General features: G+C 53.3%; 2 protein-coding genes across 2 annotated transcripts; one reads left to right on the forward strand and one right to left on the reverse strand.

Annotated features, from left to right (window-relative positions):
• Positions 1 to 865: 865 nt before the first annotated feature.
• On the forward strand, positions 866 to 6,305 carry SDS (serine dehydratase). Its single transcript, XM_066370837.1, has 7 exons — positions 866 to 1,187; positions 1,542 to 1,581; positions 1,811 to 1,950; positions 2,061 to 2,152; positions 2,968 to 3,195; positions 4,792 to 4,916; positions 5,605 to 6,305. The coding sequence occupies exons 1-7, from the start codon at positions 1,035 to 1,037 to the stop codon at positions 5,811 to 5,813; spliced, it is 987 nt and encodes a 328-aa protein (XP_066226934.1). The 5' UTR covers positions 866 to 1,034; the 3' UTR covers positions 5,814 to 6,305.
• Positions 6,306 to 7,939: 1,634 nt separating this feature from the next.
• On the reverse strand, positions 7,940 to 26,853 carry PLBD2 (phospholipase B domain containing 2). The gene is made up of 12 exons (XM_066370836.1): positions 26,482 to 26,853; positions 20,573 to 20,666; positions 19,725 to 19,883; positions 18,369 to 18,469; positions 17,941 to 18,155; positions 14,001 to 14,098; positions 11,690 to 11,850; positions 10,971 to 11,066; positions 10,635 to 10,706; positions 9,816 to 9,968; positions 9,048 to 9,210; positions 7,940 to 8,820 (listed from the first exon to the last, which is right to left on the reverse strand). The coding sequence occupies exons 1-12, from the start codon at positions 26,769 to 26,771 to the stop codon at positions 8,653 to 8,655; spliced, it is 1,770 nt and encodes a 589-aa protein (XP_066226933.1). The 5' UTR covers positions 26,772 to 26,853; the 3' UTR covers positions 7,940 to 8,652.
• Between the last annotated feature and the right edge of the window lie 351 nt (positions 26,854 to 27,204).

The following is a 27,204-nucleotide window of genomic DNA, read 5'->3' on the forward strand; positions in this document are numbered from 1 at the left end:
CACAGCCAGAGACAGACAGGAGGCTTGGCATGGGGCAGGGAGTGAGTTCTGGTGCAAGATCCTGCAATTCTGTGACAATGATGTTAATGACAATGACGATGATAATGACAGTAGCTGCTAACACTTGCTGAACAACTAAGTTCTATACCCCTTACATACATAATTGGGTCATTTCTTCCTAAGAGAATGGCACCACTATCATACCCACTTCACAGATAAGCAAAGGGGGGCTTTAGGAGGCCAAGTAACAGCCCAGGGCCACACAGCTAGTAAACAGCAGTCATGATTTGAACCCTGGTCTGTCGGGGTCTTACCCATAATGGCATCTGCCCCTTTAAACAAAAGAGTCATAGAAGGATGACAGTGGAAGGCAATCAAGACTGTCCGGATTGCACGTTTGGGAGTCAGACTGCTGGGTTCCAACGCCAGCGTATCCCTTTTATTGTCTGTGCCTCAGCTTCCCTTTCTGTAAGATGGGGATAACGATAGTACCCAATTCTTCCGTGGTTTCTTTCTTGGGTGCATAATATGTGCTGAACAATGCTAGTGACTCTAAGGGCATTATCTCACACCATCCTCCTGCAAGCCTCCGAACAGTCTGGGAAGCAGGAACACCTGGGAAAGAGGACAACATCCTCTTTGCAAATGAAGCAGCTGAGGGTGGGGAAGGGAAAGTGACAGGAGAAGAGCAGGGAGGATAGGGGGAGAGAGAGACAGGAGGGAGCTGCCAGGGGGAAGAACAGCCAGCCTTCCCTTCCCCTCCTCGCAGCCCCAGGCCTCAGCCCAGGGGGCGTGTCCAGGCGGGGGTGTGGCCGGCCCTGCGGCCCTATTGGCTGCCAAGAGGTGCCCAGGGAATAAAGCCCGGGACCTGGGAATTCCGGGACAATTTAGAGGACTGTGTACCTGTCCATCTACCCTCCATCTGTCCGTGGACTGACTACCCTGTCCTCCATCTAGACCATCGCCAATCTCTCCCTTGCTCTCTTGGTCCAGCCCACCCAGCGCCATCGCCTCTGCCCTTCCTTTCTCCAGCAATGACTTCCCGAGAGCCCCTGCACGTGAAGACCCCCGTGCGTGACAGCATGGCCCTGTCCAAGGTGGCTGGCACCAGCGTCTATCTCAAGATGGATAGTGCCCAGCCCTCAGGCTCCTTCAAGATCCGGGGCATCGGACACCTCTGCCAGACGGTACAGGACAGCTTTAGGCGAGGGTGGCAAATCCTCTTTCTTCTGTGGGGCAGGGCCAGTGTCATGTAAAATCCCAGCAGTTCCAGGCTAGGCCCTGATGACTCCCACAAGGACTGAGCACCCACCATTAGCGCTTCCTCTGGATAAGGAGTGCCCCAGAGCTGTCAGCTGTCAGGCTCTCCAGAGACCTTCCCTGAGTCAGGCTCTTTAGGGAGGGAAGATGTCATTTGAGAGGTTAAGGCAGTGTAAGTTCCCTGTGAAGGAAGGAGATTTCAGTTAGAATCATGGGGAGGTGTTCCAGGTGGAAGGGAAGAACCCAGGTTCAGCCTGACCCCCGCCCCCTTGTTTCCCTAGTGGGCTGAGAAAGGCTGTAAACATTTCGTCTGCTCCTCCGGTAAGTGGCCTGCATACATGTCCTCTGCTGTGTGTCCCGGGGCCAAGAGCTCCACCTCTCTGGGCCCTGGTTTCCCCAGCCATGAGCTGTTGCAGACACTGGCAGCAGGCCCAATTTGGAATTCCAGGGGGAGGCCTGAGGTCACCGGAGGAGGGGAGGCTCAGAGGCCAAAGGTTGGGCTCCCAGGCCCTCCCGCACTGACACACTCTCCACCCCCCTCCCCTGGCAGCGGGCAATGCGGGCATGGCAGCTGCCTATGCCGCCAGGAAGCTGGGCATCCCCGCCACCATTGTCGTGCCCAATACCACACCTGCCCTCACCATAGAGCGGCTCAAGGATGAGGGTGCCACAGTCAAGGTAGTGGGTGAGGTGAGTGCCAACCTGGGGCAGGAGCATAGAGGGCAGTTGGTGGCAGAGGAAGGTACCCTGGACACTCACCCTCTCCCTTTCCCTCTCCCGACTCCTCTATGGTCTTGCAGATGTTGGACGAGGCTTTCGAGCTGGCCAAGGCCCTGGCAAAGAACAACCCAGGTTGGGTTTTCATCCCTCCCTTTGACGACCCTCTCATCTGGTACGTGGAGCCCAGATCACCTGGTGTGGGTGGCATCCACCTCCTATACCACTGGGTGGGCACCTGCCACAAGGCATGTCATCATATTATGCACAACAGCTGCACGTGTGTGTGCACACACCATCACCTAGGAGCACACAGACAAGTGCTCCAACGCCCACTCTCCATGACCAGGAGTGAAAACGGGCTCAGATACACAGGTGTCTGCTATTACATGCCCTCCGGGCAGATCCCAGAGAAGAATTTTAGGAAAGCCGTTTACTTGAGAGGTGATCCATTAGAGGGGTGGGGAAGTGAGATGAGGAAGGATCCAATGGACTGGTGACTACTGGGGACAGCTGGAGCTTAATTTCTGGGGCCCCTGGGAGCCAGCGGGGAACACAAACCTGAGATACCCACTGGCAGGAGAGGATGCTGGGGTGATTATACACCAACACCCCTAATTCCCACAGTCACTGGGGAATGGATGTTCTCAAGGCTGTCATTTGCTGGCACTGCCAGCTGCCACATTCCTAGGCAGTGGCCAGAGTAAGCTTTCAGTTAGATTCTTGTATGTGCCCTGACTGGAGACTGACCCCACGGCTTATGGCATATGGGGACATGCTAACCAACTGAGCTACCCTGCCGGGACTAAGCCTTCAGGGAGAGATGCAGATGCTGGCGGCTGGAAATCAGGTGGAGTCAGGGTAAAGGGACTAGCCCCAAGACCTGTCTGTGCTTAGAATGAGGACAAGATGCAAGTAGCATCTCTAGGACCCCTGTGTCCCGTCTCCAGGAAGCCCAGCCCTGACCTGCCACCCCCACCCACCCTCCAGGGAAGGCCACACTTCCATTGTGAAGGAACTGAAGGAGACGCTGCACGCAAAGCCGGGGGCCATTGTGCTGTCAGTGGGAGGTGGCGGCATGCTGTGCGGAGTGGTCCAGGGCCTGCAGGAGCTGGGCTGGGGGGACGTGCCTGTCATTGCCATGGAGACACTTGGAGCCCACAGCTTCCACGTTGCCACCTCTGCGGGCAAGCTCATCCCTCTGCCCCAGATTACCAGGTGAGCAGCTGGGGGTGCCTCCATCAGGGGTTCAGAAAGACTTGGGGAGCCCCCCTCGGTGCTGGCTGCCAGGTAGAGCCTGATGTCCCATTTTACAAGTGAGAAAACTGAGGCTTGTTCATTTGCCCAGAGTCACACAGCCAGTGAGTGGTACTGCTGAGACTGAGTCTAAGTCTGTATGACTACCATGAACGTCATGCTTTCTCATACAAGTCTAATACTAATAATGCATTGAGCTCTTCTGTGGCAGGGTTTCACACTCTTCATTGATTTTCCAACCGTGTACTGTGCCCCTAATGTGTCCCAATCTTTGACACATGGTGTTTAAGTGGGATTAGATTTGGCTGCTTTACACAGGAATCCAAAATAACAGTGACTTGACTTTTATTTCCTCTCTTGTTATAAAAAATCTCAAGGTAGGCAATCCAAGGGCAGCTCCTTGAAGCCAGGGGCCCGGAATCCTTGAGTTTGTTCACCATCATCTTTATTATGCAGTGTCATAGGCCAAAACATCTGCATGAGTGCCATACTCCATGCTACCCATACTTCATCTGGAAGGAAGGAGGAAGCAAGGCAGAAGTTATGCCCCTCCCCCTTACTTCCACTTACCTCTCATTGGCCAGAACTTAGTCACATGGCCACACCTGCTGCACAGGAGGCAGAGAAATGCCTAATACCAGCCATGCATGTGTGCAGCTAGCATAGATAGATATTGGGTAGACAAGTCTCTGCCACAGATAGGGAAGACCGAGTCCAGGTAAGAATTCTTCGGGATTCCTAAGCCCAGCACCCCGGAGCTCTCATATTGGCCTCTGGTTGATCTCTCCAGGCTGATGTGAGCATGAACACACTGCTTACGAGTGCAGGTCCCGGAGGTTCTATGGGTCCTGTTTACAGACCCAACACCACAACTCCCTGGGCATGTGATAGTGCACGATCTGCCTCAGTTTTCCCTCCTATGGAATTGAACCAATAAGATCTGCCTCAGTTTCCCCTCTTATGGAATTGAACCAATAAACAACAAAAATTGTTGTGAGAATTAATGCTTGTAAAGAGATTGGCACCGAATGCTTTCTCAGGAAGTGGTCACTGTGTGTATGTTACGAAGAGGGTCATTTGGGAATTCCACATGGGGACACTGGGTTGAGTGCTTCCCCAGGAGGACTCCTTGAAGGAGGTGACCTTTTTTTTTTTTTTTAAGATTTATTTATTGATACTTTTGGAGGAGGAGGCAACCTTAATCCTGAGCCTTGAAGGAGAGGGTAGGACTTGAGCAGGCAGAGCGGTGCTGAGCTTAGTGAGGGCTAAAAGCAGAGGGTGACGACCTGGAGCAAAGGCTGGGGGTCCTATCCAGGGATCGCAAGGTGGCCTTTGAGGCATCTGTTCCTGAGCTGTGCTGAACAGCAAGTGATGCCTTAGAAGACCCTGGGACTTTGTGGTGCTTTAAGCTGCCAGGGGCCATCCAATCCCGTGCTTGCGGACAGCTCCTCCTCCCTCTCACATCCAACTATCTCTCTCACCCTCCCCATCCTGATCTGCACTTCCCTCCTCTCCCCTGCCTCTGTTTTCCCCATTCCCATTTTCCATGCCCCCCAGTGTCGCCAAGGCCCTGTGCGTGAAGACCGTGGGGGCTCAGGCCTTGAAGCTATTTCAGGAACATCCCATTTTCTCAGAAGTTATCGCAGACCAGGAGGCTGTGGCCGCCATTGAGAAGTTTGTGGGTATGTGCCAAGTCCCTTCAAGACCCAACCTGCTGGCTCAGGAACTAAGTGGCTGTCCTGGCTACTCAGTATGCCAAGGGTTTCCATCGCTTCAAGATTTCCTCACAGTTCTGTCTCCCATCCTTTCCTAGTACTTCCCATTGAAGATACATAATGCAGTGGTAAAAACAGAAAGGCCAAAGGCACAAATGAAGTAACCATGACAGCAGGGATTATTTTAAAATATTGATTCTGAGCTTCTTAGCAGATAGGGTGAAAAAGGAAAGTATTGGCCTCAGTGACGGATTCAGAAGTGGGTCTGTAACTAGGTTGGACTCTTTCTGGGTTCCGCTGAGGACAAGGGACACACACACACACACTGAGAGCACTTATGCTGCCACTTAACTCTCTTGTGCCGGCAGTCCGTTTGGCTAATCACCCTTGGCACTCTTGCTCAGATGATGCCTGAGAACCCTTCTCAACACACTGCTCAGGCAATTACAATCATCCTGTCAGTGTTAGCATTAATGATGAAACCTAGCCCGGCTCGGGTCTTGGAAGCTCAATCTAGAATAATGATGGAAGGACCTGGGTCTATGGCCATGGCTGAGAACGAATCGGCTCCTCACCCCCAAGTTTGCCAATGACTCAGCAGTCCCGTGTACCCTGCAGAACTCAGGCCCCGCCCTCACCACCCCCTCCTCTACAGATGATGAGAAGATCCTGGTGGAGCCCGCCTGCGGGGCTGCCCTGGCCGCTGTCTACAGCCATGTGGTTCAGAAGCTGCAAGGAGAGGGCAAGCTCCCCACCCCCTTGTCCTCCATCGTGGTCATCGTCTGTGGGGGAAGCAACATCAGTCTGGCCCAGCTGCAGGCCCTCAAGAAACAACTGGGCATGGAGAACAAGCTGCCCAAGTGAGGATCCTCCCCCACTTGCCTTCCGCGAGACCCCTGGAGGGGCTAGAAGAGTTTTATCCAGTGCTACGTTGTACATACTATTCCTGTCTGGTTGTGAGCCTGCACCCAGGCCATCAGTATTTTCTTATGCAGAGGGGCCACTGCTCCCAGGTGGAGGCCGGGGGTCCGCAGCCAGTAAGGCTATGAACTGAATCTCTGCTATCGTGTGACTGCTCTGTGAGGGTCCTTAGCCACCCTGCCAGGGTGACAACTGTCCACATGTAACAGATCAGGTCCCCAGAGCAGGGTGGACATGAGGGATTGGGATCACAGCAGGATGTCCCTCTTCGGAGCTGGTGTTCCCACCCCAGGCTTTCAACTTAGGAAGGTGGACAGAACCACGGTCCAGAGTTTAGGAATCATCTTGTGTTTCTTCTCAGGAAGCCCAGCCCCACCTTTTCATTTTTCTAATGTGCAAACATTTTCATTAAAAGAGAAAAAATATCTATTTAAAGATCCTGAGTTTTCCCATCATCACTGTATTTCTTCCTCCCCTCCCCCACCCCGTCATGCCTGCTCCCAGTCCCCTATCTGCAGTGAGCATCCCAAACCTCCATCGCCAACCCCAGGAACCATGGGTCCCACATGGAACTCAAGACCTCCCTCCCACACACAGCTGGGCTTGATGCTGGGAGGTGGGAAGCTGGTGAGGGACATGGCTCTGAACAAAAGGGGCTTCAGACGGGACAAGGGCTGCCCCAAGGGGAGGCAGAGTTTATCACAGAGTGACTCCATCACAGAACCACTGGGAGTAGAATAGTGAGCCCCCCCACCCCTGGGCAGGGGAAGGTGTGTCGTCTCAGGGACAGGAAAAAGTAGACGCAAAGCCAGTGTCAGGCAAACCCTCTGGAAACCTGAAACCCTCTCTCCCAAGATGTGCTGAAACCAGCATATAAAACAGAGGAGGAGCCTCGAGGTCTGGCAGGGGGACCCCCCCCCCACTCGTTACCATTCAGCAATGTCCCCGTACCAACTATAGCAGCCACTGGGCACCTCATTGGATCCCCAAGTTCAAAGTGAAGTTTGAGAGCACTAAGCTCTCAGGAAAGCACACAGATGAGCCCAGGCTTGCAGAGCCCCCCACCCAGCCCAACCAAGAGCAGAGGCTGTGAGATTTCAAGGGGGAGTGGAAAACCCACCCAGCCACACTGCCAACAGGCCTACCTACTGATTTCTACATGTACTTGAAATCTCCAGGGGACAGGACATTAAAGCAGGGCCAGCAGGAACAGGGTATATTGGCCCTGCGGCTCCAGAAACATTCCCGGAAATAGAGTAAGGCTAAAATGGTACCCAGTCCAGGGAAACCTGCTCAGAATAGGACTGCTTCCAGCGTCCACTGTCCCGCTTGGCTCAGGCACAAAACCCTTCACTAGGCAAGGCAGACACTTCTGCCCACTAGAAGAGAAGCCAAGGCGTTGTGGACTCGGGGCCAACCAGCTGGCCAGGCCCCTGTCTGTCAGGGAAGGGCAGAAGCCACAGATGAGCCAGCAGCCACCATTTTCAAGCTGAGGATTGTGGGAAACTCCCAGGGCACAGGTGCCAAGAGGAGCTGCCTTTCTGGGAGTTTCTGTAAAGCTGGGTCCTGCCTTTGCTGGGTTGTTCACATCATCACCCCATTTTACAGATGAGCTAACCAAGGCTCAGAGAGGTTAGGTCCCATTGCTAGCAAGAGTTGGAGACAGGATTTGAACCCAGGTCTCTGGTTCCAGCACTGTATTGCTTTCTTCTCATCAAGCACATAGGATTGGGTGAGTCTTTTCTCCAATGTAGGTTTTCGGGTATGAACAGACAGGGTGGGACTCTGTTTTGTGTTGACCAGTACCCTACAGTAGGAGTTGGGACAGTCCTGTGGTTAACAGGGTCCCAGAACAGGACCCAGAACAAAGTAGGTGCTCAATAAACATCAGGTGGCTGGCTAGCTGGCTGGATGATGTGGTGGTGGGGGGGTGGCAAATAAATGGATAAATGGACAGGCAGAGGGATGGACAGGAAGATGCATGAGAAGATAGTGCAGATCCCAATCCTGAGAGGAGAACAGGCACAGACCCAGCCTTCCCCACATCCCCAAAAAGCACCATACAGGACCACGGCCTCTCTCGTTTAATGATGTCACAGCCAGCGGTTAGGTACCTGCAGCAGGAGAGCTGTGGGCACTGCCCTGAGGCCAGGGACATGCCCAGCTTGGGGGCAGGGCATGAGGCTGGAGCATGGTGGCCAACACGCCCGCCTGCCCCTGGAGAGAGGACACTCGGCTCCTCCAGCCACACGTCACCAGAAACTTTGGTTTTTGTTTGTGTTCAAGTTTCTGTCCTTGAGAAAGCTGCCCAGAGGGGACACGGGCTCCTCCCCACAGAAGCAGAGGAGCTGGGGCTGAGGAGCAACGCCAACCACAAGTAACACCCAGTTCTCGGGGGCTGAAACCCCACAAGCTCCAGAGCCACAGGCCACAGGCCTGGAACAGCCCCTCTTGCCCCACAGGAGGCCCCAGAACCTGATCCCTTGGGAGGGGCAGCATGAGGACAGGCCCCAGCATAGGGGGGAGAAAGAAGCAGGGAGAACATAGAGAAAAACAGAAAGAGACACAGACGCAGAGGCAGAGGGGGACAGAGACAGCACTCACCCATCTCAGGGGAGAGGCAGTCAGTTCTGGGCCCCATTAGTTAGGTCTGTGCCCACCCCCTGATCCCAGCCAGCTCTGGGCACAGTAGGGGGCAAAGGCCACAGAAGGGACAAGCAGGAGGTCATGAAAATGGCCGGAAGTGTGGCCCTGCTGGGGTCAGCAGGGCAGAGGAGGTGCCTCAGTCCCACCAGACCTCTACAGGCGAGAACTTCCAGAGGTCGGGCTGGCCCATGTGCAGCAGGTCACTGAAGGGCGAGGTGCTCCACTGGAAAGGGGGAACCTGGTCCCACGTTGGGCCACTGGCTGCCACGAGGCGCAAGGCCTTGGCTAGTGCCATGCTGGTCACCTGGGGACCGGGGCAGAACAGATCACTGGTGTCAGCCCAGGCTGGGCTCCAAGCTGCCCCAACCCAGGGGGCCTGGCACCCACCCTCACTTGGACCCCAACCACAGCCAATTCTGTCCCTGACTCCTGCCCTGCCATCGGCGTTGACCCCAGTCTTCACCCTGTCCTCTCGCTGGCCTTGAGGGTGACCAAGCCCACCCACATCCCCAGGCCTGAGGCACGTGGCACCTTGACATCGATGCCCCCATGGGAGCGCTGCTGCAGAGCCCGGAAAGGGTAGGAGCCATTGGCCGGGTTGAGGTCGGAGCGGGCCGAGATGGCGTTCTCCCCATTGGGCTGTGGGTTGCAGGCTTTGCACAGTGACAGGGGGTCGTGCAGGAAATCATTGTACCTGGATGTGGGAAGGAAAGGACCATCAGTCATACAGGAAGCGGAGGTTAAGGAGGGGCCAAAACTCCTCGGGGCAGCAGCCCCCTAACACAGCTACCTGCTCTCAATGCACCCACACCCCCTCACAACTGGGGTCCCTCACCCCCTTTATCACGTTATCCCACCCTCATCCAGACCTCTGCTCAAGCATCCCGTCCTCTGGGGATGACTGCATTCCATCCCAAGTCAGGCTAGAGCCCCCAACTTGTCCCCTTATAGCATTTCTGGGGACACAGATAGTCCTAGTCACACATCCCCATCAGAGCGCGTGCTTGATGGGGTTCCACATCTCCACGGGACAGGGGGCCCCTGAGGAGAGCACCTCCAGTTCCAAGCACAGTGCCAGCACTGATGGTCACCAGCAGCAGTTCAGTGTCCCCCCTCCCCCCGTGACATGAGGAGGGCAACAGGACTCACGCCGAGCAGGGCCATGGCACGCTGGACCGGCGGTTACACACTTTCACCCTGCCGTCCCCCTACCCCCCGGCCTGTTGTGAGGGTGAAATGAGTGACAAGCAAGAGCACAGAGCGCTCCATGTGACTCCAGGCTCACTGTCTCCCACGCACCTCATGAGCTGGATCATGGAGTCCACGTCGCGCACCAGCGACTGGTTCCGCTGGAAGATCTGGGCCCGGGGGCTCTTGTCGTAGGAGAACCAGTCCCCATACTGGGCCACCAGAGCCTGCAGCCCACTGGCGTTGAACACACTCTCAAAGGACCTGCCGGGGATGAGGACGGTCACTCTTGACCCTCACTGACCTCACCTGGCTGTGACTAGGGAGGCGGAGAGGAGGTCACACCAGAATATTAGCACTAACAACTGGGACAGTCATGGCAGCTACAATACTGTCTTTGGTTTGAGCTGGGGGGTGGCTTGGTGGGATGGCCAAGCTTGGGCTTTGGGTATCCAAGAGACATAAATTCAAATCCTGGCTTCATCACTGACCAGCTGTGGAACCTTGGGAAAATTAGGCACTCTCTCTCAAGGCCTCAGTTTCATCATCTGTGAAATGGGAACAGGAGCAGTGGCTAGCACGTTGTATGGATGAAATGACATAACCCAGGTAAAGCGCAGTGAGCGTCAAGAGGGGATGGAGCAGCGGTCCAGGGGTGAGTGGGGAGGAGCCATGGCAGTGGTCTACACCTGGGATGAGCCACCCCAATCACCCGGCCGACCGGAGGTCATAAGAATGCTGACCTAAGCCCCACAACTGTACCCCAAAACTGATAGGGCTTTCCTGGCCATAGAAGGAGGTGGGGTGGATTTCTTGGCTCTGTGGGTTTAAAGAACCACTTGGAAGGGCCCTGTATCAGCATGGAGAGCTGAACAGGTAGTAGGGCTGGTACTGGATGGGGGAGGGGGAGGAGGAGGGAGGAACACTCACGGTATGTTGTAGCTGGCCCAGTAGGTCTTCTGGTAGAGTTCCGAGGTCTTGTCAGCCACCACCACCATGCCCCTGGGACCAAGAAAGATGGGGCAGGAGTGGTGAGAGAAGGGGCTCATGTGGGCCCTGCCCTGCTCAAGGACCCTCGATGGCTCCTCACTGCCTGGAGGTAGGTTATGGCCTGAATCTTCAGCCCCAGTCAGGGCTGCGTTCTCCTCCAACCTCGCCTTCCTTGGATTGTCCCTCCCCACGCACGCAAGGTCCAGCAAGCCTCCAGGCCTTCACCAAGGCAGTTCCCTCAGCAGGAGCGCCCTGGCCCCGCCCCAGGATACTCACGGGATCTGTTCCAGGACGGTGAGCACCCTGCTTCCTGGGCTGGGCCCGCCAGGGATGAACGCATTGTAGTCCACGATCATCCACTGGTTGTTGTACCTGCCGTGCCCAAGGACAGAGGACTGAATGGACCCTGGGGCTAGTGCCCCAGCCTCCCCCTGCCCCAGCGCTCCACACAGACAAGAGTCCTGTGGCAGGGGTGGTCTGGGGTGTCTGCATCTGACTGTCGCTCTGATACTGCAGCCTGACCGAGTGTGCTCAAACTCTTCTCTCAACATGCTGTTTGCCTGCTCCAGAGGACTCTATGGCTCCCTAGTGCTGCTGGAGCAAAGGGCAGTTCTGCCTGACGTTCTGAGACCTGCACTAGGCAGCTCCAGCATGTCTGGTTCACAGAGCCCTCACCCACCCATGTCCACCTCCTCGGATGGCTCTCTCCTCTGTCCCCAGAACTCTCAAGTTCCCAACCCCCTTCCTACCCTTCCCCTGAAGCCCTCCCCCTGGGTGGGGAAGCCTGCGAGAGAGAGGCAAGCACTTCCCCCGCCGAGCCTCAGTTTCCCCATGTGTAAAACAAGGGAGGGACTCTAACGAGAACGAGAAGGGCTCTGCAGAGGGTGAGGGGTATTAGTTCTGGTGGCACATTAGGTGCCCCAGGGTCTGAGTATTCGGGGGGAAGTTGGCACACTTCTTGTGTGGGGAGGCCACAGTGCCAGAGGCCCACTCACGTGCCACTGTTGAACTTCTCGAAGATCTGTGCCCAGGTGCCCCCGTCCGGGGCCAGGCGGTTGGCCACAAGGTTGCGAACCCACTCCATCACGCAGCCCCTGGGCTGCACGTACTTCCACAGGGCCGGGTTCCTGTTGCCAATGGTGGTCTCCAGCGTCACCTGTGGGAGAGCCAACGGGTGTTCACGAAGGGCCGCCTGACTGACAAGGGGGGCGTGCTGCCACCAAGGGGCAGTGCTGTGCCAGTCCTCGTTCACAGGTTGACTGACAGTTTCCAAACCTCCTGCTCTGGTGCAGGTGCCCGCGCCTCATGGTTCCCCGGATGTGTGCCGAGGGGGGCTCGGGCCCATGCCGCCAGCTGTGCCCTGGGGACGAGCCCAGGGTGCCGTTCCTACAGCCCTATTTCTCCCACCAAGTTGGTCAACCCTTAGAACAGCCCGTTTCTACCCCTTCCCTGCAGTGTCGCAGGGAGAGTTGGGCGACTTGAGGCTGTTAGCCTGGCAGACAACCACCCTCTCCACGAACTCACAGCCCAGCTGTTAATGCCCCTTCTGGTTGCGAGGTAAACTGAGGACTGAGGAAGCTAGGAGACTTGCCAACGGTCATGGCTGATAAGTGGATGAGCCAAGATTCGATCCCCAAACTTCCAGCTCCTAAGTCAGTGCTTGTTCCCCTAGGGCAGGATATGAGCACCATCTCCCTTGTTCCTACAAAGCTGGAAAACAGCTAGACAATACAGTCGTCATGAGGTGATTTAAAAGAGGAACTTGCAAACCAAGGCTCAGCAGCGGTGCCCAGGCAGGAACAGCCGCTTCCTCTCCCTCCACCCCGTTGCTCTTAGCATCCAACGCCGTCACCAGGATAGAGACCAGCTCGGCTCCCAGAAGCCTCGGGGGGGCGGGGAGGGGTCAGTTTCCTCTCTCTATGGCAGGGCAGCTCTCAGGGAGTCCACAGACTTGGATGGGAAAAACATTACATCTTTATTTCCACTAACGTCAAACTGAAATTCAGCAATCCCCTCCATTGTTAACATAGTGACCCACCACGGAGGTATCAGCAGTACCTGACACTGTCACCAACAGAAATCTCACGTTTTCCCACCATGTGACAGGGTTACATATATCTCAAAATATCATTTCCTCTCCTTGTTACTTCTCAGTGAGGGTAGGTAGCACCTGCTACTGCATCTTGTTATTTGATGTGCTCGTAACACAGCACACAGATTTCAAGCTGACTTAGATAATACTTTGATGAACACATTTCCATAGAATAGGTTTCCTTCCTAATCCTATATATCTTGGTTTACACACTTAAAAACATTATCTGGGGGATGGGGTTTACAGCTCCCCAGACAGCCAAAGGGGTCAGTGGCATAAAACCAGTAAAGGACCCAGATGGAAGGTAAATCTCCCACCAGGACACCTGCCAGGTGACCAGAGTCAACCATTTCGACTGTTCTTCCCCACTGTCCCCACCCGGGGCTGCAGCAAGGGGGTCCCCTCACCCGCTGCCTGGCCCTCTCATGCTTCTTTCACCTTAAGGGGACTAAATCCCATGTTCTCCTCAAAAACTAATGGAAAAGCGCCCCTCTCTCGCCCTCCCCGCCCCCCGGGGAATTGGCGTCTGCCACTGGAGGGTTCTTGGACAGCCGTGTTTTCTCCTCTGCAGTGTTGCCTGTGCGATCGCAGGGCTCGCTGCCTGGCCAAGGGGTGCCCAGGACAGACTTCTAAGTGAGTCTGGACCCCAGCCAGGAAAACCAATAAAAACAACGCATTGTACACCACATTTATTCAGAACACCTGACCGAAGTAGAGGGATCTTGTGGGGAAGCCAAAGAGAAGCTAAGGTGTATCAGAGCAAGGTCTTGCATGTTCTTAAACACTTAAGAACAAAACAAGGTGACTGAGGTCAAGGTATTGCATGAGGGCCCCAAGACCAGCAGTTTCTGAGCAGCTGTGTTACGATGCAGAGTCTTAGGCTGGCTGCAGCTTCCACAGGCCCAGATGGGGCCTGGGCATCTGCATTTAATACACCTCATCCTATGTGGGTGTCAGACGGATACTAGATTTATTAGGGTGATCGCTTTGTAAGTTATATAAATGTCTAATCACTATGTTGTACACCTGAAGCTAATATACCATTATACGTCAACTGTAATTGAACATTTGGACCAGTGGTCTAAGGACTGTCATAGGAGAACAGAACCCAGCCCTGGGATGGCAGTGGGGTGGGGGCCGCATTCGCCTGCCCACCCAGAGCTGCTGGCTGTGGAGCAGCTCCGGGGAGAAGGGTCACCGGGAGGGAGACTTACCAGCCCGCTGCCCAGGATGTAGAAATCATCACAGGAGAAGATGGCACCGGGGTAGGATGAGAAGACCAAATTGTTGCCAGGGGCAATGGGCGAGCCCTCTGTAGGGGGAGAGCATGCGGGGGGGGGGGGCGTTACAGTCAGACAAGCCCAGTTGGGGGCCCTGCACCCCCATCTTTTGAGACTTGGGAGTCTCCAGGTGGGGGATAGCAGGCCCTGGAGGATGCCCCCCACCTTTCTTTCTGCTATTCAGCAAGCCAGGCATTTGGGGTGTGTGTGTGTGTGTGTGTGTGTGTGTGTGTGTGTGTGTGTGTGTGTGTGTGAGAGAGAGAGAGAGAGAGAGAGAGAAAGAGATGTTCTTTTTTTTTTTTTACAGAGACAGAGAGAGTCAGGGAGAGTGATAGATAGGGACAGACAGGAACGGAGAGAGATGAGAAGCATCAATCATCAGTTTTTTGTTGCAACACCTTAGTTGTTCATTGATTTCTTTCTCATATGTGCCTTGACTGTGGGGCTACAGCAGACCGAGCAACCCCTTGCTCGAGCCAGAGACCTTGGGTCCAAGCTGGTGAGCTTTGCTCAAACCAGATGAACCTGCGCTCAAGCTGGCGACCTCGGGGTCTCAAACCTGGGTCCTCCACATCCCAGTCCTATGCTCTATCCACTGCACCACTGCCTGGTCAGGCGAGAGATATGTTCTTTACTCATGCACCATCAGTGAACACTTAGGCTGTTTCCATATCTCAGCTATTGTGGATAGTGCAGCAATGAACAGGGGAGCGCAGGTATCAATTTGGGATCCTGACGTCATCTCTTTTGGCTAAACACCTGGAAGTCAGAGCTGAGTCATACAGGAGTGTGGGCTTTGGAGGGAGCAGACCTGGGAAGAACCCCAGCTCAGTCCCTTATTAATTGTTTGGCCCACAGCACGTCACGAAGCCTTTCTGAGCCTCAGTTCCTTTATCTGGGAATAATAACCCCTTACCCACACAGGGCTGTTGTAAGGATTTAATTTACAAGCTCGCAGAGGTAAAGAGCCCCTAGCACAACAGCTGGGTGCACAGTAGGCCTACAATCAAAGGCATCATATAACCAGACCAGCACTTGTCAGGGGATGGACCTCCAGTACCAGGGCTTCTGGGTCGGGCAGGAGCACCTGGAGTAGAGAAGCTGAAGAAGCCATTTCTGTACAACTAATGAATAAATAAAACCAAAAAGGCAAAGTTGTAACTCAATAGCTGAAACTGGGAGGGAAAATAACATTAATGGTGGTTTTTCGGGGGGTTGGGGGCAGAGTGGATTACATGTGATTTTTATCCCTTATCTGTGCTCTGTTATATTCCCTAACCTTCTACAGTGAACGTGTATTACTTAAGTAATTTGTTTTAATTATGAAAAGTTTATGGGAGAGCCAAAAGGTGGAAACAACCCCAATGTCCACCAAGAGATGAATGGATAAACGAACTGTGGGCTATCCACACAATGGAATATTATTCAGCCATAAAAAGGAGCGAAGCGTGTCTGGTCTGTGGTGGCGCAGTGAATAGAGTATCGACCTGGAACACTAAGGTGATCGGTTCGAAACTCCAAGTTTGCCCGGTCAAGGCACATACGACAAGCAAGCAATGAACAACTCAAGTGAAGTGACTATGATCTCGCTCCTTCTCTCTCTTTCTCTTTCTCCCTCCCTAATATCAATAAATAAATTCTTTAAAAATAAAAAAAAGGAACGAAGCGCTGATAGATGCTACAATGTGGATAAGCCTTGAAAACATGAGTGAAGAAAGCTAGACATAAGAAAACCGCTATTGTGTGATCCATTGATCTGAAATGTCCAGAATAGGCAAACCTGCAGAAAAGAAAGCAGATTAGGGGTTGCCAGGGACTGGGGGAGGGGAGAACGGCGAGTGATGACTAACTGGGGACCTTTCGGGTGATGAACATGTTTTAGAAAAATGATAGAGGTGGAAGTATGTTTTGTAAAAGTCTAGAAAAAAAAACATAACCAAATGTTCAGAGAAATGAACATTTCTCTTGCAGGTTGTGGGGAGTTCAAGTGACTTTCATTGTGCGTGTGTGTTTTGCTGTATTCTCCAATTTCCTATCACATACGTGTATAACTTTTGTGGGCTTTTAAAAAGATATTGAAATGTAGAATGAGTAGATTGCAATGAAAATGGCAAATCTACAGCTACAAACAACCACGCAGATGACACGCAGACATCACGCTGAGCAAAAGATACAGACAAGCACAGTCTGTATGCTTATGCGTCCATTTAGAGAACGTACCAAACCAGGCTAACCTAATCTGTGCTGCCCGAAGGCAGGGCAGAGATTGTGCTGGGCTGGCAGAAGCACCTGGAAATGGACAGCAGAAAAACTTCCAGAGGCTGGGAATGTTCTGTTTCCCAACCTGGGTGCTACACATAGGTGTGCGTTCACCACGCACAAATTCCAGCTACACCCTTTGGATGTGCACATTCTTTTGGTATAAATGTGCATTTGGAGGTTTACTTAGATTTAAATCATCCCTGCACAGAAATCACCATGTTTCTGTACAGACAGATCTGAGCCATAGACTTGCTGGATCATGGGAGTGACAGATTTCAAATTCTATCAGATGCCAGCTGGGTTCCTCTTCAAAGTGGCTGCGCCAACTCCTAGTGCCATTAGCACTGAATGAGGGTATGCATGTCCCCACCCTCTCGCCACCTCCAGGCAACAGTAAGTTTTAAGTTTTGCCAAGAGGAAGGTACTATAAACATTTGGCAGTGGCTACCTCTGGGGTTGACCCTGTGGCTAGGGGTGGGGGGAGGCACTCTGGGGTCTTGGGCCTGAGCTGCCAAGTTCTCGCCTTTGACAGGAAGAATTCATTCGTGCAATCATTCCGTGGTTTGCAAAAATGGCTGTAATTCTTTCCATGCTTGCATCCACCCCGCTGCTGTGGGACTCTACAGTTCCTTATATCAGATGGCGGGGGCTGTTCCCCCACTTCTCAAATCTGAGCTGGTCACCTGACTTGCTTTGAGCAAAAGAATGCTAGGCCAGTTGTTTAACAGGCCCTCGTGAGGCCTGCCACACTTTCCTGCCCGTATGTCACACGAACATGCCTGAGCCAGCCTGCTGAGCTCGCCATGAAGCTCAGCTGCCCCATCACGCCGGCTGATAGCCAACCCCCAGACCCAGGAACGAGGTCATGCTAGGTCAGCCAGCTGTTGCCGGCTGACCCCAGAAGCATCCCTGAGCCAGCCAAGATCAGCCAGGTCTGGCCCAGGACAATAAAACCACCCAGCTGACTCATAGATGTGTGACAAAAACAAATGGTTGTTCTTTAAGTTTTGTTGTTTTAAATGTGGGGGTGGTTTGTTATGTAGCACTAGCTAACAGATATACCTTGAAAAATAAAAACTAAGAGAAAATTAGCATGTTAAAAATATGATGAGGCCCTGGCTGGTTGACCAGTGGTAGAGCATCAGCCCAGTGTGTGGATGTCTCGGGTGTGATTCCCGGGACAAAGGAAAAGTGACCATCTGTTTATCCACCCCTCCCCCTCTCCCTTCTCTCACTCTTTCTCCTCCCTTCCTGCAGCCATGGCTTGATTAGAGCGAGCTGGCCCGGGGTACTAAGGATGGTTCCATGGCCTTTGCCTTAGGTGCTAAAATAGCTCAGTTGCCGAGCAACAGAGCAACAACTCCACGTGGGCAGAGCATCGCCCCAGAGGGGGCTTGCAGAGTGGATCCCAGTCGGGGCACATGCGAGAGTTTGTCTCTCTGACTCCCCACTTCTCACTTAAGAAAAAAAATATGATGAGCTCTTAGAATGGCCCTACAGTGACCACGGCGTGTCCAGGGCCAAGATCCACCTGTCCTAGCAGTCCCCCCACCCCGCCCCTGCCCCCATGCCCCATCCATGCTCACACATAGATACACCCACATCCACCCACCTTGGGGACCTTGCTGGAACTGGAACCGGTACTTCTTGACAATGCGCAGCATGTTCTGGTAGGAGTTCCAGGTGTTGTGGGCAACCAGGAGGTCACTGTGGTTGGGCAGCAGCTTGATGAGGGCAGAGCAGGAGCCAGAGCCCAAGGTATGCTTGGTCTTGGTCTTATTCAGGGCCAGCTCTAAGTCTTCCAGGTCCCCAGAGATCTGCAGCAGGCTGCGGAGGCCAGGGCAACACAGTGTCACCATGCCTGCTCTGCGTGCGGTTACAGACCCATTCCACAGAGGGGGAACTCAGCCTCTGGGGGGCTAGGCGGTCGGTCTGAGACTGGGTGGCCAGGGAGTGGCAGAGCTGGTGCTGGAACCCAGGTCTGTCTGACTAGGTGTGTGGCCCTCTGGGTGCCTTGTCCACTCTGGGGGTGGCACTTACAGGAACCCCAAGGGTTTGATGGTGAACTTCCCAGTTGGAAAGGTCACACTGCCTTCATAGCTGTCCTCTAGGCCTTTCAGCTGCAGGAGGGTCAGCCGCACCTGGGGAGGGGGCAGAGGGCAGGGGGGAGAGGGAGGGTGAGGCCTCTCCCCCAGGCTCATGCCTCTGCAATGGAAAGGCTCTGGCCTGGGCGTCCAGACGGAGCAGGAGAGGCCTAGCTGCACCCTCCAGGCTCCAGCCAGCCCTGACACCACCTTAACCACCACCTACCCCTCCTGCCAAGCACCCTCCTGCTTTGAATTAATTAACTATATGTCCCTGCCCTGTGCCAACTCCCAAATCACATCCACTTAAGAGCCCAGAGCAAAGCCACCTCCTTCAGGAAGCCTCCCAGGCTGTTCTGAGATTAGCTACTGGCTGTGCTGCTGCCTTAGGGCCCCTGTTTCATGTGGCTGACTTCTCCCCATCCTCACTGTCATTGTTCTGTAACCAAGGAGTATCATCACTGTTTCCCCATGGGGCCTGAGCCTGGCTGGGCGTACACCAGGCACTTAACGAGCATCTGCAAGATGGAAGGTGTGTGGATGTGGATATATGGGTTGAGGGGCGGGCAGACAGATGGGTGAATGGATGGATGAATGGGTAAGTTAGGGGGTAGGTAAATGGGAGGGAGAAAGAGCCTGTTCTAGTGAGGGTATGAGTAGGTGGGCGGGTAGTCAGTGAGAAGCTCTACCAAGCGACAGGTGGACACCTGGCCTAGGTGAGGTGGAGGTGCTCACAGACACCGACAGCCACTTTCCAGACCCTGCCTATGGTGTGTGTGTCACGGTTAAAGTCTTGAGGTGTTCCAGAGAATCCATAAAGAAATGACTTCTTTGAGGACCTGGCCAGTGGCCCAAAGGCCGAGCCCCCGCCCCTCCCCCCTGGGTCTCTCAGCTAATCGGCACTCATCGAAGCAAAGGAAAACAAAGTCATTGGGCCCAAACTCCCTGGGCTTTCAAGTTGTCTCTCTCCCTTTCTCTTTTAAAAAAGACAATTTGCTGACGTAATCTCTTAGTCAAGCCAGCTCCCTGGTATGCAAGTAAAACAGCATGCTGACAATGAACGGCAGTGAGGGTGGAAGGTGCTGGAGAGACAGGAAGGCTAGGGTGGACGGGCAGGAGGACAGACAAGTGGAGACTGGACTGATGGACGAAAGCCAGGTGGCTGAGGAGGGATGGAAACAACAACAGACACCTCAGAGGGCTGGCTGCGAGGGGCGGGGGACAGGCAAGCGCCCACTGTAAGAGCAGCGACAGTCCGGGAAACAGACCCAACCCGACGCCCCGCCCCGCGGAGCACAGAGGCCACGCCCACCTGGTGCCAGTAGGCAGAGTCCTGGTTCAGCTCCATCTCCTCCTGCATCCACTCCAGGTTGGCCTCCAGGAAGCTCTTGAGCTTCTCACAGTAACCGACTTCGTACTCGAAGGGGCCGCAGTAATTCACCACCGTGTTCATCCAGTGCATGTAGATGAGCTGTGGGGTGGGTGCAGTGGGCAAGGGCAGAGCAGTCGGGCTGCTTGCTTCCGAGGACCCTACAGGAGCCCCACTTGGGCTGAGAGACCTCAGCCCCATCCATGTCTCCAAAGAGCTGGGCGCCCTGGAGTCCACCTCTGTGCCTCTACCCACACTGGTTCCTTTCCCTGAAGGCCCTCCCCACCCATCCAGCTCTTGCCCACAACAGGGCCCGACGTCTCTGGACATCTCCCCCCTCGGACAGTCTTTAGCATTCAATGTCCTAGATTATGCCTCCTCTGTGTCTGGGGACCCCCAAACTAAACACGCAACTCATTGGTCAATCAATGCAGCACAGGCCTGGCCCAGAGTTTGACCACCACCCCGGACGTCGAGGCGCCCAAAACTTCCACCGGCTGTCAGAGTGGGGAGTGTTGGCTTTATAAAAGGTTGCCACACTGCATGCTGTCCTCTGTGACGGGCTCTTTCCCCCTCACCATCATGCATTTCAGATTCACCCGTGTCACTCATTCACTTTCATTGGTCTCTGGTTACCCATTCACCCACTGGTGACCTTTGGGTGTCCCGGCCTCGGGCTCTGAACACTGCATGCATATCATCGGGCCACCTCTAGAGAGCAGGGCACGTGTGCGTGTCTGACTCCAGGAGCTGATGCCACATTATTTTCTGTTTCTCCACCTGGCCCTCACCTCCTCGGTCACTGCGGCCTCCACCACGCCTGCTGCGTAGGCCTGCAGGCTGTCATTGTAGTGGCCATTCGTGTGCAGCTCCAGAAAGGCCCACCTGGAGGGGAGGCAAGGGGACACTTGGTCAGCACAGAGATGGGTGCTGAGCTGGCCCTCAGCTCGGCACACAACCGTTTCCAGTGTTAAACCATCCAAAACAACAGTGATGAACTGCTTTTTACATGAATATCTGTCTGTTTCTGTGCACCTGGCCAGCTACATCCCTAAAAGAGAAAATGCTGGGTTACAGGGAACATTTACTTTCAGTTTGAATGGATATTGACAAGCAGCTGCCCCCCAAAGCTGTACTAACCTTCACTCCCATCCCACCATAATACCAGCTAATGGCTATTGAGGTCTTCCTCTGTGCCAGGCACTGTTCTAGTCACTCATCTATCACCTAACTCTTGAATCCTCACGACAACCCTATAACCCTACAAAGTCGGCACTGTGACTGTGTCTGTCATCCTGAACAGGAGGAATTGCAGCAGTTACATAACGGCTGTGGTAGAAGGCACTGCTGTCCCCTCTGCCCACATCCACACCCGTTGCTGAGTCACCTTAAAGTCCCTATCGCAAGTAACCAAGTATCCTTCCTCACACCCTTGATTTGGGATTGGTCATGCCACATGACTTGCTTTGGTCAATTGGAGAACATGGATATGGGTAGAAGGGACTGTGCCAGTTATAACATTAGCCTTCAAGAGGACACCTGTCCTCGTGTGCCTCTGCTATGGCCATACAAAGAACACGCCCTGGCCAGCCCACTTACAACACAAGCAGAGTTGTCCCAGCTGCCCCGTGGGCCCGAGGGTAAATGGTTGCCGTTTTAAGCCATGGGGTGTGGGAGGTGGTTTGTTACACAGCACAATTGCCCAATCCTAGCTGATACACTTGCCAAAGGTCAGGGAGCTGGCAAAGAGCAGAGACAGGATGTGATTCTAGGAGGCTGGTCCTCACCCCTCCTATGAAGTAGCACTTCTCACACTCTAGTGTGCATCTGTGTGTCCAGGTCCCTGGAAGACCTTGTCAGAAAGCATATTTTGATCACGAAGTCTGGGATTGGCCCAGAATTCTGTATTTCTACCTGCCAGCCCCAGAACCACACTAGGGTATATACTGCCTTTCTACAAAGTACAAACTCCTGACTGTCCACTTCCTTGCTACAAATAATTCCTATCAATCATTTCCATCTTTGCTAAGGTGATAGTAGAAAAATTCAATCATGTTGTTTTAATTATGGTCCCTTAACTAGTTGTTACATATATTTTCTTATTTTTGTTGGTCATTTATTGTTCTTTGGTTTGTGTCCTTTACTCATTTTTCTCTCTTGTGCTTTTTAAGAATCTTTTCTTATTGGTTGGTGAAATTCTCTCTGTACACATTGGCCCTTGGCTTGTCACTAACATTGGAAATATGTTTGTATTTTAATTGATCGTTGCTTTTGTTTGTCCATAGAGAGGTTTTCGTTTTTGTGCAGCCAAATCTATCAACCTTCTCCTGATGGGTCTAGATTGTATCCTTTGCCCTGAAGAGCCAAAACTATTCATCTAAGTGACTTCTACAACTTGGAGAAAAACATTTGTTAAGGCAATTTCTATTAAGATTATGAGGGCAACAGGAAGACCCTAATGTGACCTTGAAGAGGCCAGGACTGTCTCATGGAAATTAGCTAAAATGCCACCAAAGAGCTCCAGGACAGAAATAACTCTGCCTCTGAGCAGAGTCTGGGAAGGGAACAGCTATTAAAATTCCCACATCTGATACTTCCAGCGAGCAAGGCTCCCTGAGTGCCTACCGGTGCCAGGCACTGAAGGCAGACCAGGATGAATGACACCCAGTCCTGGCCTTCAGAAAGCCAATGTGGGTGGTGTGACTGACATGTAAACAGGTCATGACATAACAGGGTGACTGCTGTGATGAGAAAAGGAGTAGTGTCCTGACGAGGTTTGCTTTCACTGCCACTGAAAAATTCTGGAAGAAAGAGCTAACAGCGGTTATATTCAGAAAAAAGCAAAAAATATAAGGAGAGTTTTACCTCCTACATCCCATCCCACCTTTCTAAACTGCTAGAATTTTTACCATGAAAGGTTCATTGCTTTTATGATAATTACTGACATTTTCAAAAGTGCAGCGTGGTGTTTTCTGCAAGCTGGGCAGAAAGAGGGATGAGTAGAAAGTGACAATTTCCTGGCTGGTACCCCGCCAGGCTGCAGTACCACAAACATGGCATTAGTCACTTCCCTTGTTCAGGAGATTGTTCCCTTATTCCATAGGGCCACTGGGGTGATTCAGTTTAGATGGCTTTTACTCACTTTGCCTGAGCCTCCCAAAAACCCAGACAAGTGGGTTCCTGCCTGTCTTTCCAGAACGCCTCCAGGGAGAAAGGTTCCCATTCCTGAGATTTGGCTCCCAGCTACCAGATTCAGTGCCCGAGTTGCTGGGGCTGATCCCTTTAGGAACCTTCTATCCGCCCTAATTAGATTTCTTCTGACCCAGGAAGGTTGTCACCTTCTGCAGCACTGAGATGAGGCTCCTGCCCACCGCCACCTAGAGCCAACGTCCCAGATCTCTGATAGGAACCTAAAATTCCGCCTCGTGCCGCATGCCCTTGCCCTTCTGGCCTCAGCTCTCCATCTGTAAAATGGGAAGGCTTGGATGTCAGCAGCTGTGCTGGTGGACAACTTTGAGAAACTCCACCTCAGTCCTAGGGCAAAAGAAAACCGCCAACAAGAGTGTTTCTAGAGCTAAATGTGCCCACCAAAGACCGCTCTTTATTCCGAAATCGCGTCCTGTCTGCTTGTTTGGTTCTTAAAATAGCTAATCTCTTACGACATAGAATTGACAGAGGTCAATAAACGGTGTTCTGTTTTGTTTTTAATGCGGCTGCTTGACAAAAATGAAAAGTTGGCAGCACTGGACCTGTTAAGCCAATCTTTATTCACACTGTGATTTCATGTCAGGGATGGGGATGGCCTCTGAGGTGACTCCAGAGTCTTATCAAGAAGCCATGGTTGGAAAAAGCCAGACCTTTCATGCAGATGAGCCGGGGGGTCACCACCTGGCTTCTGTGTGCAGCAGACCCCAGATAGCCTCACCAGGCAGGCTATCACTCCTTTCTCATTCTTGATGGCATATGTTTATTTTTTGTCACTTTCCAGAGGAATAGCTGGGTTGTACTGATCCATTTTACTGGGCTGGGTTTCTGTGTGTTGGTTGGTGGATTTGGGTTGTTTTCTGCCTTCCCAATAGGTTAATTCCCCCTTATTGATATTCACTTCCTCCCCTAACCGAAAGGTGATTGCTGTCCAACAGGTGGTGGGGGGGTCAGGTGAGGAGGAAAAGGCAAGGCTGGAAGATTGGGCCACTCCAGGACCAAAGCCAGAGCCGGGCTGGTGCAGGCTCCACCTCCAGGGGCATCTCTGATCCCCACACACCAAATCCTAAATGTTTCCACACCACGTGAGGAGTGTCAGTCCAAAGTCAGATGCTGCACAACCGAAAAAGAGAGTATGAGGAAAGAGGATATGAAATGTACCCCAGGATCACCAGTGGCAAAATCTGGGGTCCAGAAAAAAGAGCGATCCCCATTCCTGGTGGAGAAGAGTCAAGTGCCTGATCTCCACCCTTCAAAAACTGAGACAGTCACCCACAGTCCCAGATCAGAGGTTCTGCTGATCGGGGGCCAGCATCTCAGATGTCTTTCTTTCATCTTACCCTTGAGGGCCTCAGTTTTCTTGATTATAAAATGGAACATCCAATATGGTTTTCCCTATATCATAGCCCCAAGTGCTGTCAGACTCAGAGGGAAAAGGGGCATGTGAGTCTAAGACAGCGGTTCTCAACCTGTGGGTCGTGACCCCGGCAGGGGTCGAATGACCAAAACACAGGGGTCCTTAAAGCCATCGGAAAATACATATTTTTTATACAATACATTTTTAAATAAAATATGTATTTCTGATGGCTTTAGGCGACCCCTGTGTTTTGGTCGTTCGACCCCCGCCGGGGTCGCGACCCACAGGTTGAGAACCGCTGGTCTAAGAGGAGGGAATAAGAGATCGGACAGAAAAGATGCTGGAACGTTAAAGTGAGAGCAAGAAGGGTGAAGGAGACCTGGGCTCACATTTCAGGCCTCAGTTTCCCCAACTGTAAAATGGGGGCAGAGAACATTTGTTCCTTTCTCTTACTCATCCCTCCTTCAGCAAATAAACAGAGGTGCCTTCTGTGATCCCACTGAATTTCTCTTTAAGCCACAACTTCAGGTAAGGAAATAGGCTTAGAGAGGTGACTTGCCCAAGGTCATAGAGCGGAGGAGCTGGGCCTAGAAGAGCTTTCCACTCAGCACAACCAAGGAAGCCCTCTCTCCACTTCTGTTTTCCATAACTGAGAGCAAGGTAGCCCAGTGGGGGCCTCCTGGGTCAAAGCCCCCTCCTCCTGCTGGGCTTTGTTTCTGTGTTTCCTCCTCTGGCTGGCATCTGGGCAGAGATCTGTCCTGCCCTCTTGGCTCTGTAAGCAGGGCCAAAAACGTGTGTGAGTCAGCAGAGAATGGGTCACCAGATTCTAGAGTCACGGAGCCACAGAGCTCTGGTTCCCTCTATAGATGCCAACCAACCCTGTGGCCTCCTCTCCGTGGGAGCCTTCCCAGATTAGCTCAGCCCAGCTCCTCTATCTACAGCAATCCCTCCCCCAAATTTCCACTTTATCTGATACCCTCCCAAGTGCCACAGAGCACAAGAATGAGGGTATCTTGTGTCTCCCCAACACCTGCAGGAGTTAATGTATGCCAGCAAAATAGATGTGGGCAGCAGCGGCCATGCCTCCTGGAGGGGGCAATGAAGTTTAATCACTGGGGTGAGCCCAGCATGGGATGGGGAGTAGAATTCCCTAAGATCCCCAGCAGCTAGGATCCAGGGCCCCGGCCTTGCTGACAATGTTTGAAGCAGATTTTCCCCATTCCCACTGACTCAGGCTTCCCTTCTGTCTCCCCCACTGAATGGGGACCTCCTACCTGCTCAGCTCTGTGTCCCCAAGGCCAAGCACACCAGGTGAGTGACTGAATGAATGAATGGACCCAAGCCCTGGTACAAGGCCTGGGAGGAGCACCACCCAACCTCCCAGACAGAGCACATCCTCAAAATCTGGGCCACAGAAAGAGAAATGGGAGCTCAGACAGGCAGAGGAGTTAAGTGAGAGTCACACAACAGAATGGCAGTCCCAGCGAGAAGGCTAGGGATCGTGTAGGCCAAGGATGGAGTACTTGGCTCCACACTAAGTATCTGGTCAGGAGAGAAGAAAGGGAGGAGCAGAGCTCTGGCAACAACACACTGTGGGTCTTTGGGAATTCAGGGACCCTCTGCTTTCTGACTGGCCTTAACCCAGGCTCCATCCTGCTGCCCTGGTTCTGGAACGGAGGCAAGGGGCTGGCGCCCAGGGGAAAAGGTACGATCAAGAAAGTGAAAGTTAGTCTCCTGAAAGTTAGTCTCCGGAAGAGTTCACCACCCCTCAGACCCAGCAGAGGGGAAGTGAAGGAAGGAAAAGGGGGAGTTAATGTATTACCCATCAGCCACGGACCGGTCTGGATGGAGGCTCCGTGGCCCTGATGACAAGGAACTGGTCTCTGCGGAGACAGAAGTACTGTCACCCCAGGCTAAAGGCAAGGGACTGGTCCCCATGAGTTGAAGGATGCTGCGTTAGCTCCCACCCGACTAGGACCTGGTCCAGGTGGCGGTGCTGCATCCTCAGGAGCGAGACACTGACTCCCCAGGCAGACAGGGCACTGTCACCTGCAAGAGTTCTGATCCTAGGGACAAGCGAGAACCGGCGTCCACGCCTCCACATCTGGCTGGTTCCTGCCAGAGTCGGGTCAACCTTACCCGGTCTCGTGAATGGCGTTGGTGAGATTGGCCCAGGCCACGGCGTCAGGCTGGCGGCCATCCACCAGCCGCAGCTGGCCCGTCCCGGCGTCCAGGAGCACCGAGCGGCTGCGGGAGGCAGGAGGGACTCGCCCGTTTGGCCCCCAGCTCCCCCCCGGGGTTGGGATCGCGCCGGTCAAGCCGCTCAGGAACAGGCCGACCAGAAGGGCCAGCACCAGGGCCAGCGCCGGCGCTCGCGTCAGCGCCGGGGCCAAGGGGCCACCGGGGCAGCCGTACATTGGGGCCACCATCACCGCGCGGAGCCGGGCACCGCAGCCCGGCTCACGTGACTGCACTCCACCGCTCAGGGCAAAGAGACTCAGGGCCGCGGAGAGGGACGGGACTTGAATCGACCTCGTCCTGGAGGGTGGGGCTTGGAGTGGGACGAAAGGGGCGGGGCCCATCTTAAAGAGCCCAGCACCTCAATTCGCCTATGAAAACCCTGTCGAGCACACCTATCCCCAACTTTTTACTTTTAAAATTTCAAACTACAAGCAGAGTTGCAAGAATTTCCTCATTATGCCCGCCATCAATTGCTAATATCTTGTCAGGTTTAATCAATCCCTCTTTATATAAGTATATGTAATTTCATATATTATTATAATTTTTTAAAATTTTTTTAAATTCATTTTAGAGAGGAGGGTGGAGAGAGAGAGAGAGAGAAGGGGGAGGAGCAGGAAGCAT

The sequence above is a fragment of the Saccopteryx leptura genome, chromosome 2 (assembly GCF_036850995.1).
Source record: "Saccopteryx leptura isolate mSacLep1 chromosome 2, mSacLep1_pri_phased_curated, whole genome shotgun sequence".
Classification (NCBI taxonomy): Eukaryota; Metazoa; Chordata; class Mammalia; order Chiroptera; family Emballonuridae; genus Saccopteryx; species Saccopteryx leptura.